The sequence below is a fragment of the Thalassophryne amazonica genome, chromosome 15 (genome assembly GCF_902500255.1).
Source record: "Thalassophryne amazonica chromosome 15, fThaAma1.1, whole genome shotgun sequence".
Classification (NCBI taxonomy): Eukaryota; Metazoa; Chordata; class Actinopteri; order Batrachoidiformes; family Batrachoididae; genus Thalassophryne; species Thalassophryne amazonica.
This window is the reverse complement of record NC_047117.1, coordinates 74342161-74362166: the sequence shown is the minus strand read 5'-3', so window position 1 is coordinate 74362166 and position 20006 is coordinate 74342161. Positions and strand designations below refer to the sequence as shown.

The 20006-nt window shown below is 40.8% G+C and overlaps 1 protein-coding gene across 1 annotated transcript in view; it reads left to right on the top strand.

Moving 5' to 3' along the window:
* Nucleotides 1–18240, top strand: part of wu:fc21g02 — a 40938-nt gene extending 22698 nt beyond the window's left edge. The window contains exons 6-14 of the mRNA XM_034188274.1: nt 5401–5519; nt 10183–10351; nt 13101–13222; nt 13693–13767; nt 15448–15477; nt 15589–15657; nt 15784–15882; nt 17295–17429; nt 17604–18240. Coding sequence (XP_034044165.1) covers nt 5401–5519; nt 10183–10351; nt 13101–13222; nt 13693–13767; nt 15448–15477; nt 15589–15657; nt 15784–15882; nt 17295–17429; nt 17604–17726 — 941 coding nt within the window. The 3' untranslated portion in view covers nt 17727–18240. The remainder of the gene's footprint in view (nt 1–5400; nt 5520–10182; nt 10352–13100; nt 13223–13692; nt 13768–15447; nt 15478–15588; nt 15658–15783; nt 15883–17294; nt 17430–17603) is intronic.
* Nucleotides 18241–20006: the final 1766 nt, after the last annotated feature.

Here is a 20006-nt window from a genome sequence, read left to right as displayed (position 1 = left end):
TTCTCGGCATTCTGGAGCCGTAATGCCTTCACCTCCTCCACCAGATCCATGATTGATTTCTGTTGCTGCTTCACAACAGAAATCTCCTCTGATAGAAAGTCCAGAGATTTTTTAATATCGTCACCTTCCTCCGCTGTCAGAACCTTCTTAGGCCCCATGGTCGGCTTATGAGCAGATTGTCGATCGCCGATGTTAACAGCCTGCGTTGTTTGTCACCGGGATGGATCTGCACTGCGCTGGTGCCGCGCGGCCTCGGTGTTTCCGCGTTGATGGATCCGCGGTGGCTGCACGAGGCCTCGGGGAAGCGGCACTCGTGACGCGCGGCTCTAATGACGCAGCGCGCGGCCTCAGTGAATTCACCACGTTGGGTGGGCCTCGGACGTTGTTGCTGTCCAGTCGCGGGGCTAAGTTGCCGGTTGAGGTGGTATTCCCACTGTCCGGGTTGGCAAACACCGGCGTGGCAGATGGCAACTACAAACACCACCTCAGAAAACTCAGGTACAAACTTTTTGCAGCTCGCTCTGACGACACGCAGCTCTGACTGACTGTGACTGTTTACCGAAAATCCTTATCTGCTCTACTTCCTGTAACATCACCTTTCCTTCTAACAACACACAATAAGCATTTGGGAGCTTTAGCTAGGGAGGTGAAAAAGAACCTGATTGTCACTCTTTCAGAGCTTCAGCATTCCTCTGTGAAAAGGGGAGAACCTTCCAGAAGAACAACCATCTCTGCAGCAATCCACCAGTCAGGTCTGTATGGCAGACTTGGTCACATTAGCTACAAGAAACAGAGGCAAAGTGACCAGCTGCCATTCATTTTCAATCAGAGTGGACGTCAAGACATCAGCAACAAGAGACAAGTAGTCATTATGCCTCCAACCAAAATATAGGAGAAGCGTAGTTTATGCAAATTCACAGCAATGGCAACTGCCAGTGTAAGTGAAGGCAGTGTGCCGTATGTTGGTTGTTATAGTTATTTATAATTGAGTTCATGTTTAAACTGTAAAACATCAAGCCTCAGTTACATTTCTTTGTCATAAGGGTTTGCTAAAATGTTTGGAATTATTGTCATTTTTATCTATTGATCAGTGGATATATCAGTACAGTTTTCCCTCGCTATAACGCGGTTCACCTTTCGCGGCCTCGCTGTTTCGCAGATTTTTTTTAGTCCAATTTTGCATGCTTTTTTTTTACAGTGCATTGTGTTCCTTGGCCTCATCAAGCAGCCGGTCGCGACACCGCAAAGGGAGAGCACGCGCATTGTGTTCTGCGTGTCTGTTTATAAGAATCTTCCCGTCCAGAAGAAAAAAGAGCGCCAACAACTACCCATAACTGTGTTCTACACTCGGAAAAAGACACCTGCAGCGAGGTGTGAGTCAGTGGACAAAGACGTGACAGCGCAACGTGCCAGGACGAAGAGGCGCGATCAGAGGAACTGTGAAATACTGGTCAGTCACTATTAATAATTTCTTATGTGTCCAACCTCGTACGTTGATCGTTAAAATTAAATTCATTAGTTCTAAAAGCCATCATAATTATTTATAGGAAAACGTTCTATTTTTATTTCTCAAACAGATGTTTGGGCCTGAAAACAGGTTGGTGATTTTAGTTTTGCTGGATTTGACTGCAGCCTTTGACACGGTTGATCACTGTATTTTACTGTCCCGTCTGGAGTATTATGCAGGTTTTAAAGGCACAGCACTGGAGTGGTTTAGATCTTATCTTAGAGACCGTAGTTTCTCTGTGCACCTTGGGCCACACCAGTCCAGCTCAGCGCCCTTAAATTATGGTGTTCCACAAGGCTCTGTTTTGGGTCCTGCTCTTTTTTCACTGTATATGCTGCCACTTGGCACCATATTCAGAAAATACAACTTGGCCTTTCATTTTTATGCTGATGACCTGCAAATCTATCTGCCACTTAAGCTCCCATCAAATTCTCTGACTATTTTGGTAAATTGTCTGCAGGAAGTGAAAACTTGGTTGGCTCAAAACTTTCTAATTCTCAATGAGAATAAAACTGAAATAGTTTTGGCCCTGCATGGTCATCTGGTTCATATGATGTGCTTGGTCCTTTGTCTTCCTGTGTGCATGATTCTGTCAGAAATTTGGGGGTCATTTTTGACAGCTCCTTCAAAATGGACAAGCAAATTAATTCTGTGGTAAAGGCCAGTTTCTACCAACTTAGAATTTTGAGAAAAGTGAAGGCTTACCTCCCAGCGTGTGATTTTGAGCGAGTTATTCAATTGTTTATAACATCTCGTTTAGATTATTGTAACTCACTCTACTGTGGACTGGACCAGTCGTCTCTAACGCGTCTGCAGGAGGTTCAGAACGCTGCTGCACGACTGCTCACGGGGATGAGGAAACGAGAGCACCTCACCCCTGTGTTGGCCTCGCTCCATTGGCTCCCAGTCACATTTAGGATTGATTTTAAGATCCTGCTGCTTGTGTTCAAGTGTTTAAATGGTTTGGCTCCCGAATACCTCTCTGAGCTTTTGACTCCTTATGTTCCGGTCAGATCAGTGAGGTCAGAAAGCCAACTTTTATTAAATGTGCCCAGATCTCGATTAAAAACTCGAGGTGATCGGGCTTTTTCGGTGGCTGCGCCTAAACTCTGGAACAGTTTGCCTATGCACATCAGAGCTGCTCCATCTATAGAGTCTTTTAAATCTGTTCTTAAGACTCATTTTTATGCTTTGGCTTTTAATACAATTTAAGCTGTGTGTGTCTGGTTTTATGTGTTTTCGTATATTTTGGAATTTTAATGCTCTGTTTTGGTGGTATGGTTTTTGATATTTTTACTGTGAAGCACTTTGGGCAGCTGCTGTTGTTGTAAATGTGCTATATAAATAAAATTGACATTGACATTGGTCTTATTTTTCTACTCAGGTTTGAACTTTGAGAGTGTTTACACACAAGAGAAAAGTGAGAAAATGTTCATGCCTGATTGAGAAAAGTGTATAAAGTGTGTAGTGAGGGGTTTTACAGCTTTGAAACGTCTATAATAATTGTAAAAAATAACGCTGGCCACTTCGCGGATTTCGCCTATCGCGGGCTATTTTTAGAACGTAACTCCCGCGATAAACGAGGGACCACTGTATTGCAATTTTAAAAACTCCCAAGTATCAGTATTGTATCGGCCCATCAAAAAAAAAAAAAAAAAAAATCTATATTGGTCAGCATTTAGTTTTTAATACACCCTAAAGATCATCACTTTTCAAAACATTGATCACATTTCTTTCATTTTTCAAAACACACATGTAACCAAGTCTTTCCTAAAAATCTCCAGTAATTCTCTGATGGACTGAGGCAACAAGTTTACAGTTTCATATAAACGGGGTTACATTTTCCAAATGACTTTGGATTTAAGAAGAAACTTTTCACTGATACGTCCAAATATGCCATAAAAGACGTAGTAGATGTGTATAACAGAGTAGTATTTTACATGTTTTATTTGTTTTTTCTTGAAGCTAGCACAGCATTTGATCACGTTAACCATGATTTACTCTGAAAACTCATAAGTAGAGGGGCACCAGGTTATATTGTTGACAGATGTACCGTGTCCATTGGGGTTAGGCAGAGTGGGATTCTTTAACCTTACCTCTTAAATATCTACGTTGATTACCTCAGTGTACAGTTAAATAAATGCAGTACAGGATGTAATATACAGTTTGCTTGTCAATTATTTCATTTATGGTTATTTGTTTATTTATTAGGATCCCCATTAGCTGCAGCAAAGCTGCACCTACTCTTCCTGGGGTTCACACAAAACAACAAACACAATATACAATAATCCAAAATAAAAAATGCATTCAAAAATATATATAAAAATAATAAAGGAAAAAATAAAACAAAACATAAAACAAAACCAATCAACTTCCAGTCAAATTAATCATCACATCTGGTCAATCTGTACACATGAAGAACTTGTCTGTAAATGATCAAAAAATAAATAAATAAATAAATAAAACCCAGATTGCTAGCTATGTCAGTAAATACTGCTTTAGAAGTTTCTTAAAAGAACATTCATTTGAAATAAGTTTAACGCATTCTGGTAATGAATTCCATTCCTTCACACCCCTAAATATGACAGTGTTTTTTTATGGTATTAGTCCTGGCCACAGGTAACGTAAAATATCCCACCACAGTATGTCTGGTTATGTATCTATGATTTTCTGAACTGAAAGGGAAATTCCTGAACAAAATACGAGGTGACTTTGTGACAATAATCTTTTTAGTAAAAATAATCAGTGAATATAATAGTCTGACTTTGTGACAATAATCTTTTTAGTAAAAATAATCAGTGAATATAATAGTCTGACTTTGTGACAATAATCTTTTTAGTAAAAATAATCGGTGAATATAATAGTCTGTCTTTGACTAACAGCCAGTTTAAACTTTTATGCATTGTAATAATGTTAGTCCTATAACTGCATTTAAGTGCTATACAAGAAGCCCTATTTTCAATAATCTGTAATTTATTAATCATTTCACCAGAAGCATTTGACCAAACTGCTGGGCAATAATCCAGGTATACTAGTAATGCTTTAATGTTGTACAACTTAAAAAAAATCTTGCATGTCTCCTCAATCCATATACCCCTGCTCATTTTTACAAAAATATTATTTATATGTTTTTTTCCATGATAATTTTGAATCTACTGTTACACCCAGCGGTTTACTCTCATGCTGATGTTTTCCCCATCTGTAACTGGCCTTCAGATCCTCCTACACGCTTGTGAGAAATTTAGTGCTAGGTATGATGTCAAGTTCAATGTGAACAATGCCGTGATGATATTTTGCTCAAAGATTCTACAATGTCAAAATGTAAAATGTGTAATGAGTTTGTATGAGAGTTAGACAGGACTAGGTATCTTGGTCACAATGTGCTAAATGGTTTGCCTGACAACGAGAGACTGGTCAAGACACTGCACGCACAGACTAACTCAATAATGGGTAAACTAAGTACATGAGCAACTATGACATCACATCTGCCCAGTTTCGGGTCCTATGGTTCTCCACTCCGTTCTGCACAATGGTGGAATTATAGAAGGGTCTCCATAAACAGACTGTATGTGTCCTTCCACAACTTCTTAAAGATGTTTGTGGGTTTATCCAAGTATGAGAGCGCCAGTAAAATATGTGCAAGTGTCAATGCTCAGTGGCGTCAGGCAGAAAAACGAAGGCTCATACGCAGCTTCATGATGAGATTGGAAGTCTCTGAGAAGATAATCATGTCAAGTATAACCTCATTGATGTCAGCACTGGGTGATGTTTTTCCCCACCAGGATCACTTTTCTCTCTCTCTCTCTCTCTCCCCATTTTCCTGACAGTGAGGGGTTCTGGTTTACTAACGGCACTCACTTTGTTTCTCTGTCTTTCCCTCGTTCATTTGAATCCAGCCAGCCATAACCATGTGAAGTGTGTGGCAGGAGAGAGTCTTACCATCTCACTGGCAGGCATCAAGCTGGAGGACGCCTTCCTCTTCTTTTCTGGGAAGGCTGCTAACGCTACGCTGGTGAGACGGACTGACAGAAGGATGAATGGAAGAATAGGTTAAGACAATAATGCTAAAGTGGCGGCCCGTTAGACACATCCCGCTCATGATCACTCTTTTTGTAGCCTAAAAACAGCATGCTGTGGAGACATTTGTGCTTTTTAATTTCTGAATTGATCTAACGTGAAACATTTCCCCTCTGATTTCAAAACAAAATGCAGATCAAAGATCAACGGCTGGATCAAAGACAAAACAAGTCAGCCAAAGTGAAATTCAAAAGGAAGAAAAATGTCCACTGCCTTTTAAAGAATTTTAATTTTTAAGTTTGTCACATTTTTCTGGATAGTTAAATCTTTGAGAGTCAATTAGCAGACTGGTTACCAACATGTTAACTTTTTATTTAACAAGTGTACTGTCTATTAGAATATTGGTAAGTGCCGAATTTAAGCACATTGGCAACAGCAGAAGTAAGTCTGATATAGGCCCAGTGGTACTGATGCTTATCTGTGGATTCTAAAGTGATCGCGAGTCCATGACTTCTCCTGGATGGGACGGCAGTCCGACGCAGGTTAATGCACCAGCCAAGGTTGATGCTAGTTTACAGCTGGGTGAACTAAGACAATGCATCAGTACAACCCCAATTCCAATGAAGTTGGGACGTTGTGTAAAATGTAAATAAAAACAGAATACAATGATTTGCAAATCCTCTTCAACCTATATTCAATTGAATACACCACAAAGACAAGATTTTTAATGTTCAAACTGATAAACATTATTGTTTTTGTGCAAATATTTGCTCAATTTGAAATGGATGCCTACAACATGTTTCATAAAAGCTGGGACAGTGGTATGTTTACCACTGTGTTACATCACCTTTCCTTCTAACAACACTCAATAAGTGTTTGGGAACTGAGGACACTAATTGTTGAAGCTTTGTAGGTGGAATTCTTTCCCATTCTTGCTTGATGTACAACTTCAGTTGTTCAACAGTCCGGGGTCTCCATTGTTGTATTTTGCACTTCATAATGCGCCACACATTTTCAATGGGCGACAGGTCTGGACTGCAGGCAGGTCAGTCTAGTACCCGCACTCTTTGACTACAAAGCCGCGCTGTTGTAACACGTACAGAATGTGACTTGGCATTGTCTTGCTGAAATAAGCAGAGACATCCCTGAAAAAAGACGTTGCTTGGATGGCAGCATGTGTTGCTCCAAAACCTGGATGTATCTTTCAGCATTGATGGTTCCATCACAGATGTGTAAGTTGCCCATGTCATGGGCACTAACACACCCCCATACCATCACAGATCCTGGTTTTTGAACTTTGCACTGGTAACAATCTAGATGGTCTTTCTCCTCTTTTGTCCGGAGGACGCGACGTCCATGATTTCCAAAAACAATTTGAAATGTGGACTCATCAGACCACAGCACACTTTTTCACTTTGCGTCTGTCCATTTCAAATGAGCTCGGGTCCACAGAAGGCGGTGGCATTTCTGGATGTTGTTGATGTATGGCTTTCGCTTTGCATGGTAGAGTTTTAACTTGCACTTGTAGATGTAGCGACGAACTGTGTTAACTGACAATGGTTTTCTGAAATGTTCCTGAGCCCACGCGGTAAGATCTTTAATAGAATAGAATAGAATAGAATGCTTTTTATTGTCATTATACACAAGGTACAATGAAATTAAAAGACAACTCCTGTGGTGCAAAGGTGTAAAAAAGTAAATATAAAAAGACAAATAAGAATATGTACATGTATTTACAAAGAAGCCAGTAGGTGCATATAAGCCAGCCAACCGTAGAATAAATGTATTGTACTGTTAATAAGTATATTACTTGAGGTAGAGACACTGTGGGTATGTGAGAAATATAAACAATATAAATAGGAAGTTATTATGAGTAACATACTATACATTAGAGATGTGAATCGTACAACAATTCACGATTCAATTCTATTCCGATTCTTGGGGTGACGATGCGATTCAGAGTCGATTTTCGATTCAAAGAGCTCTGAGAAATAGTTATATTACTTAAAAATGTTTATGTTTAAGAAAATGCAGCTTTACAAGGTTAATCAAGTGATTCTAAAGATGTAAATTTACTCATCTGTTTTGCTCGTTCAGAGTTGGCTGGCAGTTTAGCGAAGCGCTGGTCAGTAGTCGGCAGAGACTACTGCTGCCCTCTTGTAGCTCTGGATGATAGCGTAGCATGTGGGCTTGCGGATTTGAAGTGTTTCCAAAGTACTTGACTTTCATTTTGCAGATTTTGCACACAGCATAAGTCATGTCAAGCTCCTTCTTACGCAGCAAATAATAAAATCCAAAATGCGCCCAAACATTTGCCTTCAGCAAAGACGGTGCTGGCTGAATTAGGTCTTTGTCCGCCATGCTAAGCTGCAGCTCACGAATGTTTGAAGCACCCCGGACCCTCCCCTCATGGGGACGCTGTAGTACGGAAGCCGTTGCCTGACAAACAGTACACGCAGCGAGTAAGCAAGAAAATGTTTAAAAAAATGCTTTTTAAAAATCGATTCTTGGACATTTTGGATCGATTCAGAATCGCAATAAATAAGAATCGCGATTCGGACATGAATCGATTTTTTCCAGCACCCCTACTATACATGAAATATGTATCCAAAAATATAGAATATAGTATACTATATAGAATATAGTATAATATATAAAATATAGTATAGTATATAGAATATGGTATAGCATAGCATAATACATATAATTAAAACATAATTATAATATATGTAGCATAGTATAGTGCAGACTGTAGGCTGATTTGCATTCAATACCCGTATTGCACTTGGGTAGAACATGTTGTTGAGTCTGGATGTGCGGGCCTTGATGGACCGGTACGTCTTTCCTGAGGGCAACAGTGAGAACAGGCTGTGCCTGGGGTGTGAACCATCGAAGATGATGCTTCTGGCCCTGCACAGACATCTGGTGTTATAGATGTCTGACAGAGAGGACAGCTGCGCTCCTATGATGTTCTGTGCTGACTTCCTGAGTCTCTCCAGAGCCTTCTTGTCAGCCTGAGAGCAGCTCCTGTACCACAAGATGTTGTTGGTGAGGACGCTCTCTACAGAACACCTATAGAAGGACAGCAGCAGTTCCTGGGACAGGTTGACCTTCCTCAGTGACCTTAAAAAGTACAGACGCTACTGTGCCTTTTTCAGAAGGGCATTGATGTTGGTGCTCCATGTAAGGTCCTGAGAAATGTATGTTCCCAGGAACTTGAAGTCACTGACCCTCTCTACGGTGTCTCCCTGAATGAGAAGGGGGAGGGGGGGGGGGTTCTCCCTCTTCCGCCTGAGATCTAGCACCAACTCCTTTGTCTTTGAGGAGTTAAGTGCCAGGTTATTTAGGGAGCACCAAGTAGTGAGGTTCAGGACCTCCTCTCTGTAGGCCGTCTCATCGTTGTTGTGAATCAGCCCAACCACAGTAGCGTCATCTGCAAATTTGACAAAAATGTTGCTGCTGTGGATTGGTACACAGTCATGGGTGTACAAAGTGTACAGCATGGGGCTGAGCACACAGCCCTGAGGGGCCCCAGTGCTCACCGTCAGCACTGAGGAGTGGTGGGACACCACCACTATTTCTTAACACAATAATGTTGGTTTTTAATGCAGTGCCGCCTGAGGGATCGAAGGTCACGGTCATTCATTGGTTTTTGCCCTGGCTGCTTACGTGTAGAAAGTTCTCCAGATTCTCTGAATCTTCTGATTATATTATGGACTGTAGATGATGGAATCCCTAAATTCCTTGCAATATTGTTCTTAAACTGTTGGACTATTTTTTTTTTCACGCAGTTGTTCACGAAGTCGTGATCCTCGCCTCATCTTTGCTTGTGAACAGCTGAGCCTTTTGTGGATGTGCCTTTTATACCCAATCATGACACTCACAATTAGTGTCCTCATTCCCAAACACTTATTGAGTGTTGTTAGAAGGAAACGTGATGTAACACAGTGGTAAACATAGCACTGTCCCAGCTTTTTTGAAACGTGTTGCAGGCATCCATTTCAAAATGAGCAAATATTTGCAAAACACAATAAAGTCTATAAGTTTGAACATTAAATAGCTTGTCTTTGTGGTGTATTCAATTGAATATAGGTTGAAGAGGATTTGCAAATCATTGTATTGTTTTTATTTACATTTTACACAACATCCCAACTTCATTGGAATTGTACATAATATAATTGCAAATACTTAAAAAAAAAAAAAAAATACATGGATGACATGAGAAAGTGAAAACACATTTCCATTGTGGACCATTTAGAAATTAAATGACAAAACAGAAGTAATAATAATAAATGCTGTGTATATGATAACAAGAACCTAAGCAATTTATAAATACATTAAGACAGTAAATTAACACTAAAGAAATTACATAATTAACAGGAAATAAAAGGGTTAGGGTTCTTCTAAAAGCTGTTGAGGTCTAAGGTTCTAAAAACATTCTAGACTCACACACTATTCCAACTCATTATAGAAACTTGGCATAATTTATTACCAGCATTGAAAAATGTGAGCTACCTATTTTATAAACACTACCCAATCTAGAACCCGTGAATCCCCACAGGCAACACATTAATAAATACATAAAGAGAGAGAGAGAGTTACGTCTCATGTTTGGGACATTTCGAGCTTGTGGTTGAAAAGAGGTTGTCTCTCCTCAGGTCCAGGCTGGTGCTGGAGTGTCACAGACCCTTCCAGGTTACTTGGGCCGGGTCGTAACCTTTTCCAAGAACATTGAGATCAAACATGTAAACATCACGGATGAAGGCCAGTACACCCTGAGAGACAGCAGAGGACGGGTGGTGTCGGTAACCAGGATGGATCTGACTGGTGGGTCTCTGTCTGGATCTTTAAATTACAGCCAGTCTGCAAACAAACATTTGATTGTGGTGTTGTAGTTTGACTTCTGCTCTGCTACACAGAGACAATCACAGTTCAGATGTTTCCTTCTTTAAAACCTCCAAGGAGATTATGAATTTGTTGCTCTTTGGTTGTCGATATCTTTAAAAGGACTTTGATTTCAGTGACACTTGTTGGCGTGGTTGGCTGTGGGTCCAGGAAGAACTTATTAAATTTTGTGGTGTAGCTTCTGACTTTGATCTTTGAGCCTGCTGATGATCTTTGGCCTGCATCTAGTTATGAAAGATCAAAGATCAGGATCAAAGTTGAGTGATCATGAAGAAAAATCAGAGTCACAGGTCAGCAATCAGAAAAAAAGACCAGTCACTGCTTAGCATGTTCTTGTTCTTCAGTCCTTATCTTGCTTTCCTGAGCTGGAAGATTTAGATGCCGTCTTTACCGAGGGGAGACGTCCTGATTGGGTTGAAGTATTTGCCACCAAAGCCTCCCTTCCTCCAATAGATCATTACTGTCCTGACTTTGAGGACGGATTCTTATCTGGCGCTGAGGGAAATCGCATTCTGGATTCAGATGATGACTCGGACACTTCGCACCTCCAAAATACTGCTTAAGTGTTTTTCCAAATTCAGGATTTATATCAGGACTTTGGATTAGGACTTTGGACTCAGTAGCCAATAATAGTCAAGCCGAACCTGATTTGAGAACCACTTTTCCAGATCTTACCTGTATAAAAAACTGTTCATACAAAACTAAGTTCCTCCATATAGTCAGGAACCAACAGATTTTCTTTCTGAATCTGATTTAGCCACCTCTGCCAAGACCTACACCATTACTGTCTTTCCACTGGTTCAGACAGTAGCCACGCCCACATCCTGTCATCACCTGGTTGACCAGTCCCTTCTCATGACCACACAGTCAACTCCGTCAGTTTTACAGTCAGTTACCTCTCAGTTGTCCCCTCCTCAAACATCAGCAACAGCCTCTGCTCAGCCGTCATATCGGCACTCGCCAGCGTTCCGTGCACCTCTGAGGCCTTTGCTCTCCACAGCACCTCTGCATCCACCGCATCTTGACAGTTACTGATACTTCTGTTTTGGGCACCAAAAAGTGGAGGAAGCGATGGGCAAAGTGTCACAAAAGAGGCCAAAAACCCGCTCTGGAGGAAGCTGTAGACCCCAGGTCAACTCTGGAAGTTTATACCACCACAGCGCCACCATCAGGGCCAGAGGTGTAATTTAGAGGTTTCTGAGCTCACCTCACTCCCCCCATCTCCTGATGGTCTTAATATTTATTGACATATGTGTGTGTGTGTGTGTGTAAGTTATGTGTGAGGGTGGGCATGGTTTTTGATGATGGACAAGCAAATATTGTTGTACTGCTTTATTGTGCAATGACAATAAAGGTGATTCTGATTCTCCAATTATCACGTGGCACGAGCAGAGTGCATCAGTGCAGCACCACACACCTTCCATGAGTGTTGTCTGGTGAGAAACTCGTCCAGTTATAAATCAGCTGAAGTGGCTTCAGAAAAGCGAGCATTCTTGTTGTCCAGGTTGCTGACACACGGACAGCAGAGTGATGGAAGATCTGCAGAAAATCATCTCATCCAGATAAAAAACCCCACCCCTGTAATTATAGTCACTCCTTCCAAGGAAAAAAAAAAAAATCTTTTTAATTAGTTAAAATGGGCTGATTACCCGCTGCAGGCCGGTTTGATTTAGAGAAAATTTCATCTTCACCAACAAAGCTAATCTATCAACATCCACCTGTCCCAGATGACTGAGGTGCCATTTGGACAGGAGAGGGACATACACACATACAGCTGTCCCTTCGCATATAGATTATCAAAGTGTGTGCTGCAGACCTCTAGTGGTCCATGTCTGTACTGCAGGTGGCCCGCGGAAGGTCATTAAAATGAAATAAATAAAAATGCATTTGATGTTCACTTTGCAATGAAGTTTAAAATCACAAAAAAATATTTAAGATTTTAAAATGTAATGAGACGTAATAAAGGTTATTCTTCATTTCCGCATAAACACTGATCAGCCATAACACTGTGACCACTGACAGGTGAAACGAATAACTGGTTATCTTATTACAACAGCACTTGTCATGGTGTAAGATACATTTGGCAGCAACGTAACAGTTTGTCCTTGAGGATAATGTGTTGGAAGCAGAAAAAAAACGGGAGACGCATAAAGACTTGATTGACTTTGACAAGAGCCAGACTATGATGGCTACATGACTGGGACAGAACATCTCCAAAGCTACAGCTCTTGTGCGATGTTCCCAGCATGTAGTGTTCAACAACTACCAAAACATGCTCCAAATAAAGAAAACTGGTGAACTGGCGACAGTGTCCTCGACAGGTCAGGGCTGTTTTGGTGGGAAAAGGGGGACCTACACAGTGTTAGGCAGGTGGTCACAATGTTCTGGCTGATCAGTGCTTATATTAAGTTAAGTCTCATGTAGATCAAAACTGTGATTAAAGGGTTGGGTGGGTTCCAGTAGATTTTCAAATTTCAAAGCAGGCTGTGGTGTTCTTAAGTTTGGGAACGACTGTGATAAAAACCGCTGAAGCGTTGAGTGTGTTTTATTGACACTGATTAAACAGTGGCCCATTAATAGGCTTTGCTATTAAAACGCACACATCGTAACTGTCAGTCAGCTGTCTTAAAGATCTCACTGTCTTTTGTTTTTTTTTGTTTTTTTGCCGCAGACCATCATGATTACTCCAGCGCTCTGACGGGACTCCTTGTACTGCTTGGGATCCCGGCCGGCCTTTGCTGCTGCTTTCGCAAGAAGATTTTCAGACAGAAAGCCACCACTGCATCAACGCAGGTACAACTGGTACCCGCCACCTGGTGGAAATCACCCTAAATCCAGTCAGACGGGAAGATCAGTATCAATTTACCATATTTATTTACATCAAATATTAATTTCCGTTGAAAGACGATGCAATGATCTTGAATACTGATACCATTTCATGTCACTAGGGGGCACTGTAACTGACAGTGAGAGAGAAAGAACAGAGCTGAATGTGGCAACAGTGTAGCAGCGGTTGGCACTGTAGCGTCACACTGAATAGGTCTTGGGTTTTCTTGCTTGTCTGACCTGCAATTTCTCTACTTAATCCAGAAATTAATGAAATGAGCTACCATCACCTCATTATCTATCAAACTGCATGACATTATCCAGGTCAAATGATTCGTCTGGTTCTGATGGGCATTAATACATCTTTTTTTTTTTTTTAATCACACCAACAAAATGTTTAACACTGAAAAATTGTTTTACCTTCTGTGTGTCTCTAGGCTCATACAGTCATGCTCCATCCTCCTGCCAGTGGCCCCCAGGGGCCTTGTCCTCCATACAACACCCCAAGACCGGTGAGATCATTTGAAAGCATCATTTTACAAATTAGCTCTGCATATAAACATACTGTTTAGAGCAAAAGGCATTTAAAAAACAAACAAAGCATTTAATGGCTGTAGGGATGATGAGGATTCAACATCTACCAATATAAGCAGCAGGTTGGCCATGTTTGAGTTCACCCAAGGATCTTGAAATGGAGCAATTTTGCCACCTGGTGGACATTTACCATTAATGCAGGTACAATAGAATTTCACCAAGAGGTTTACTCAAATATATGACAGATGATGTTATCTGACAATTTATCTTTCACAGTGCTTAAACATGCACTCTTCACTTGGTGTTGCCACAGCGGTGTTTCAAATATAGCCCGAGAACCGGTCCGGCTATAAATTGGGCTGGATAATGACCAATAGGAGAGCAGCGCTGGAATTCCCGTTCCTAAATGACCAATAGCAGAGCAGCACTTGCGCCACATCAACGTGAGGCTGACACATGGGCTGACGTCAGTGTCTCAGCCGCCAACCAATCACAGGCTAGGAGAGAGAGGCCAGTATCTGGCCCAATTCAGGGCTGGTTGTCGGGCTGTTTCAAACACTGAATCTTTTTTCTGAGGCAATTGTTTCAAATCACTGAATCGTTTTCCAAAACAGCTCTTTCACTTCCCATATGACTTTTTTTTTAAATCAAAAAGATCATTTTGCATCCTTTCACCAAATTGAATGAAAATTAGTTCAGTATTAAACATTACCTCCTCGGTGGAGTTAATTAAAAATTATGTACTAATTTTGTAGTCGTATACATATAGATCAACGAGCTATCACATAGGACTATGACTCCTAAGTCCTTTAACCCTTCCCCTGATTCTAATTTTTGATGATGTGCTGGCTGGAAAGGACTTTTGTGGTGATGCTGTGGTTTCACTTGATTGGTAATTTCTGGTCGACTCTACTAGAGAAGAAGAAAAGTGATGAAGCTGCTGTAGCAAGCAACCAGCCCCCTCTGCTGGTTAAAATGAGCACACTGGGTGATGTTTGCCCATCTGTTCTTGTGCCTGGTCTTTCTTTCTGGTCTGGTTTTAACTTGTACTTAAGAAAGAGACATTTCAGTGGACAGCCCCAGTCAGGGGCAGGCCATGGAAACCCGGGACTGTCTTTGGTAATTGGGGATGCCTGGTCACCCTTGTTTTGAGTCTTTCAAAACTGTAAATCCTTTTATATAAAAAGCTGTTGTGTTTGGCATTTTGAACATTTCAGAGCAGTGAATAATTTTCTGATGCCATTATTTGATTCAAAAATACCGACAATCTTCAGGATTTTCACATCCGGCTTCATGGCCAAAACAAATTTGTTCTCCATCTCTGCATAAGCATTTACTTCACAGGCTTTCGCTTCTGCTATCTTTTGTACGTTGTTTACCTCTGTCATTCTGTTTAATTTTCATGAACTGTTTCCACTCATGGCCTTTTTGCAGCTTTCCCTCAGTCTTGTCCTATTTTTTTTTGTTAGTTTACTTCCACTTTGCTTACATTGCAGCGTGTAAACCGTTCTTCTCATGTGTCACATACATCATCCATGTAGGCTCAGTCCTGGCTTTTGTCCTGCCATGATCCTTTGCAACATTCAGCATTTTGTGGTATTTACAGGAGATAGCTGTCCATCTAAAAAAAATGAAGTAATGTGTATTTATTTTTCCAGCAATACTACCCTGGTCCCAACCCCAGTATGGTAGGTATCAATGTGTGTGCAATTCTGTTTATACAAATTTTGTAAGTGATGATTATTACCTCTGTAATGCTGAAATAAATAATTTTCCTTATATAATTGTGTGTGTGTTAGGGTCCTGCAGCTCACGCACCACCTGAAAGCACTGGCCCGGGACACTGGAATGCACCTGCACCCTCCCCAGTCAGTGTCGCACTTAAAGCTTGGTCCACAAGTTTTCCACCGTGTTTTAATATTCTCTAGATTTGCTGTTGTGCTCTATTCCATTTCATTGTTTACAAATCAAGCTCCTGATTATCTCCTCTGCAGGGTTTCAACCCAGCCTACCCCCCTCAGAATGTTGCTTACCCCCCTGCTGGTCAACAGTGGAACCAGTACCCCCCTGCACCTGCCCCTGCAGCTCCAGTGGTATAGTTTATCTCTTTAAATGCACCTTATTTTATCTGTCCACACGCTGTGGCTGACGTCTAAACAGATCCAGTCCATCACCATGAAGAATGTGTCAGTTCCAGTTCTTGTGCTCTGGAAGTAAAAGGCACAAGGAGACTTCATGGAGACTTGACTAAAGATATGCTGCATCTTTCAAGTCTAAAAAACTGTTTTTGACACTGTGGAAATTAGTTAGATGTCTGAGATGTTTTTTGTTTTTTCAGCTTTTTAAAATGATCATATTTTAAAAAGACAAAATGTTGTATAGGTCATTCTGATGGCAGACCGTTAGTGATCACATGCCTCTGCCAAACCTAAGTGCCTATAGTTTGTTTCAGAGTCCAGTCTTATCGTGTCTGTGCAGAAATTATTGATGTGACTTGTATTTTCGCAATTACATTTTTATGTAAGATGCACAGAACAGTAAATAGCTGCACATTATGTTGTCTATGACTAATAATCTGTGTGGTTAAGTAATTCATTTGCACAGTGTGTGCATTCAGAATTTTTACTCTTTCACTTATTCTACATTTTTATGTGTTGCAGCCATATGCTCATTTTTTGTTCTTCTTAGGTATGAAATTAGTTGATTTTAGATACATCTCATTTTGTTTAGCAGCTAAAATGTCATTAGAAGTGTCCAGTAGCATGAAAAGGATGTTAAAGAAACTTTTTTAAAAACAAGCAATTATACCGCTAGCCAGTAACCTTAATGCGTCCCTCGGCTCTGCTGTCCACTGAGGCATTACGAGCTGAAATGTCGAGGATGGACTCGTTTTGTCATACACAGCCCCTTATCAGTAGTCGACTTTTAGTGCCTTAGTGGACAGCAGCACCAGAGGAGGAATGCCGTGCCAAGTATGGTGGCTAACTGTGGAATTGTAGTTATATAAAATTTTCCTAAGATTTAATTTGGTAAACATGCAGGTTTACCTCTGTAGGGACCTTCTCCGTGCTACCAGACACATCTAATAATGATATTATTGCTTGTTCAGTGGCAACAAGGAAGTGGTTTATTCAGTGTTTTTAGCTTGCCCCAAGCCATTACAAAAACTAGCTGGTTAGCTCATGACAGTGTTTGCATTCTCAATCAATAATGAACCACTTTGGTTCTCAATCAATAATGCACCAATTTATTTTTTTTTGTGCACATAAAAAAAAGACCCCAAAAACTCTAAAAATTTGAGCCAAGTTGAAAAGTGTTAAATGTCCCCTTTAAATTGACTACATGTGATTAGTTACACACTTGTCCATAGAAAGGAACTGAATTACCAAATAAACCAGGCTTATTTGAAATAAGCCTGGTTTATTTGGTAATCCTGTTTTATGGAATGGACCCACAGGTTAAATGTGGACATTTGGTGGACTATCAGATCTGTGTGCATTTCCAGGGCTACACGTCAGGTCCAGTGATGTATAACACTCAACCTCCACCTCCAGCAGCCACTGAACCTGTGAAGTCAGACCCAAATATGACCAGTACAGCTTCCTCACCTGTTGCCTCCTCACTAACTGCGCCAACACCGGTACTCCATCTCAAACATACTGTGACTTTTGGCCTGATGGTTCTTGTTTTGTCACGTGTTTCTCACAAAGTATGTGAACACTTGACAAAGGATCATGAATAACACTGTAAATACATGCAAGGAAAGACACAATCGAAGGCTTATTGTGTACCTTCTGCTTCCTTTGCCTCTCAGGCTGAAGCTGCACCTTCTCCTCAGGCTCCTGTGCCTCCCTTCTCCACGGAACCGCTCACCTCCTATGATGTAGCATATAAGTTCCAGATTGATGGAGAAAAATCATCCACCAACTTCCTCTAGTTATTGTGATTCCTGCAAAAACTTCCTCCCCATCTTCTTTCTCATGTTGCAGCGCCCCTCTGTGGCCAGTATGGGTTCCTGTACTATATTACTTTGCCTCCTTGCCTTGCTTGATGTTTGATCGCTTAAAGGGGTCACATTGTTCACCTTTTCTGTAAGCTAACAGTTCAACAAGTGGTTTGAAAACAAATCCAACAGGCTGCATTCAAAACCTTCATTCACTGAGAATAAATTATTAAATATGGTGCCTACAAAACGAAATGGAGTTGCTACAAGCCATGCCCTCTCTTCCTGTGATTGTGTTGTAAAGGAGTCAGCAGGAAATCCGCATATGGAGTTCCATGACTTATGCTATGGAAGCATGACGCGAGCTGGTTCTGGATGAAACTTTGGTTTTAGCAGTTTAATGTCAGAATGATGGCACTTTGAGAATATTTAGCAAGAATAATTTTGCACAATATGATCCCTTTAAGTGAAAATGGTTTGAACTCTTGGTCTTGTTTGTGCCATTTGGTGAAATGAGCGGTTAATCTGTGTACAGGTTACTAGAATTCAATCAGTAGGCTGCTACTCAGCTTGTAGGCAAGAAACCGTTCTTTATGCACCTAATTTTCAAAGCAGGTACAAGGAGTGAAAGTGTTTTGTTATAGGTTCAGCGCAGTGTTAAAGTCAGGGCTGTGCACAGTTCAGAAGGTTAGAAGTCATCCTGTTGGTTTCCTCTACTCAAAACTCGACTGAAATTACAAGAACTTTATTTGAGCCACGTCTGAATTTTGCACAGACCTGTTTAATGTCAGTACAGCGTGGGTTCTGTTCACTTGTCATTTAGGAAAAGAGAAATCTGCTGCAAAGTGAAAATTCTGGTTTCTCACAGATGTTTGTTTGTATGGACTCACCCAAGTCCATGCCTTTTGATTGCAGTTCATGTTTGACGCATTTCCTTTAATGTAATGCATCAAAGGAAAGAATGATAAAGGATCAAAGGAAATGGCTGCCCAGAGGGAACCTCTGCTTGAGGTTTCTTCCTTAACATCATCATCAGGGAGTTTTTCCTCACCACGGTCGCGTGTGTGCTTGTTCTAGGGGTCAGTAAGGTTAGATCTTACACGTGTGAAGCGCCTTCAGGCAGCTTTGTTGTGATTTGGCGCTGTATGAATGAAATAAATTGAAGTGGGTTAAAAAAAAGACTGAAATCGCTCTTCTGGAATAAATGGTAACCTGACAAGTTTGGGTCACTTCAACCATAGTGGGAAAGTACACACCGTTCTCACAAAGCTAAATGCCTTATTCACCGAGGAGGTAACGTTTCCTCCTGTGTTTGTCTGTTAGCAGGTTAACTCTTTTAATCTCCTGTTTCTTAAAAGCTCTTCAGGGGAGCGATTTGATTTTGGCTACAACTGATCGGCGATCAAGATCAAATTTCCAGCCCTGTGCTACTAGGTAGGCAAAGTGTTATTTTCAGGGAAAAGACTTGATTTATTAAATTGCTGGTGAATGTGACTGTTTAAAACCCACAAGTTTCCTGACACATTACCCTTGTGAAGCGTCTTAGGGTGACTTACGCTCTGATTTGGCTCTATATAAATAAGTTGAACAGAAATATAGGTGTAGCACTCCTGTGCTGTCTGAAGACTTTTGATCTAGTTATTTTTTATTTTTTTATGTAGACATGAATAAATCTCAACAGGGTATTTTTTTAAGTTGGGGGGGAAAAAGGCTCATAAAATCTGGTTGTCAGAATCTGTGCTGCAGACAGAAGGATTTACACTAAAACAGTAATTTTACCGTTTATCTCCTTGGAGCTTTTTGATACATTATCTTTGTATATTGAGTTTTTGTTCTTCCTGAACTTCAGGTTCAATACATCTTTACTCTTTCGGGTGCGTTGCATAAGAACGGGCCCCCTAACACCCCAGTGGCAGCTGATGAATAAGGCTGCGCTTTCACCAGGTTTTGAGATGCAACCATCCAAGTTTTCAGATGTTCTAAATGCAGTGCCTTTACCCCCCTCAGCGGGAGGTGATTTCTCGTTAGTTTTACTACACATTTGTTTCACTGGAAGTTTTTTTTAACCGGTGTCTTTAAACTATTGTTTTAATGTAACCACTGATGTTCATGTTGTCGTTCGTATTATGGATATTTTGGTTCCTTTGTTTCTGTGTACACTAATGCATCTTCCTACCTCTCGTTTTGTACTTTTTAATAACGGGGTGGGGGGCAAATGGTCTGGTGTTAGAGTCCTTTGCAGAAATTCATTCAACCTCAACGAAGCTGGAAACT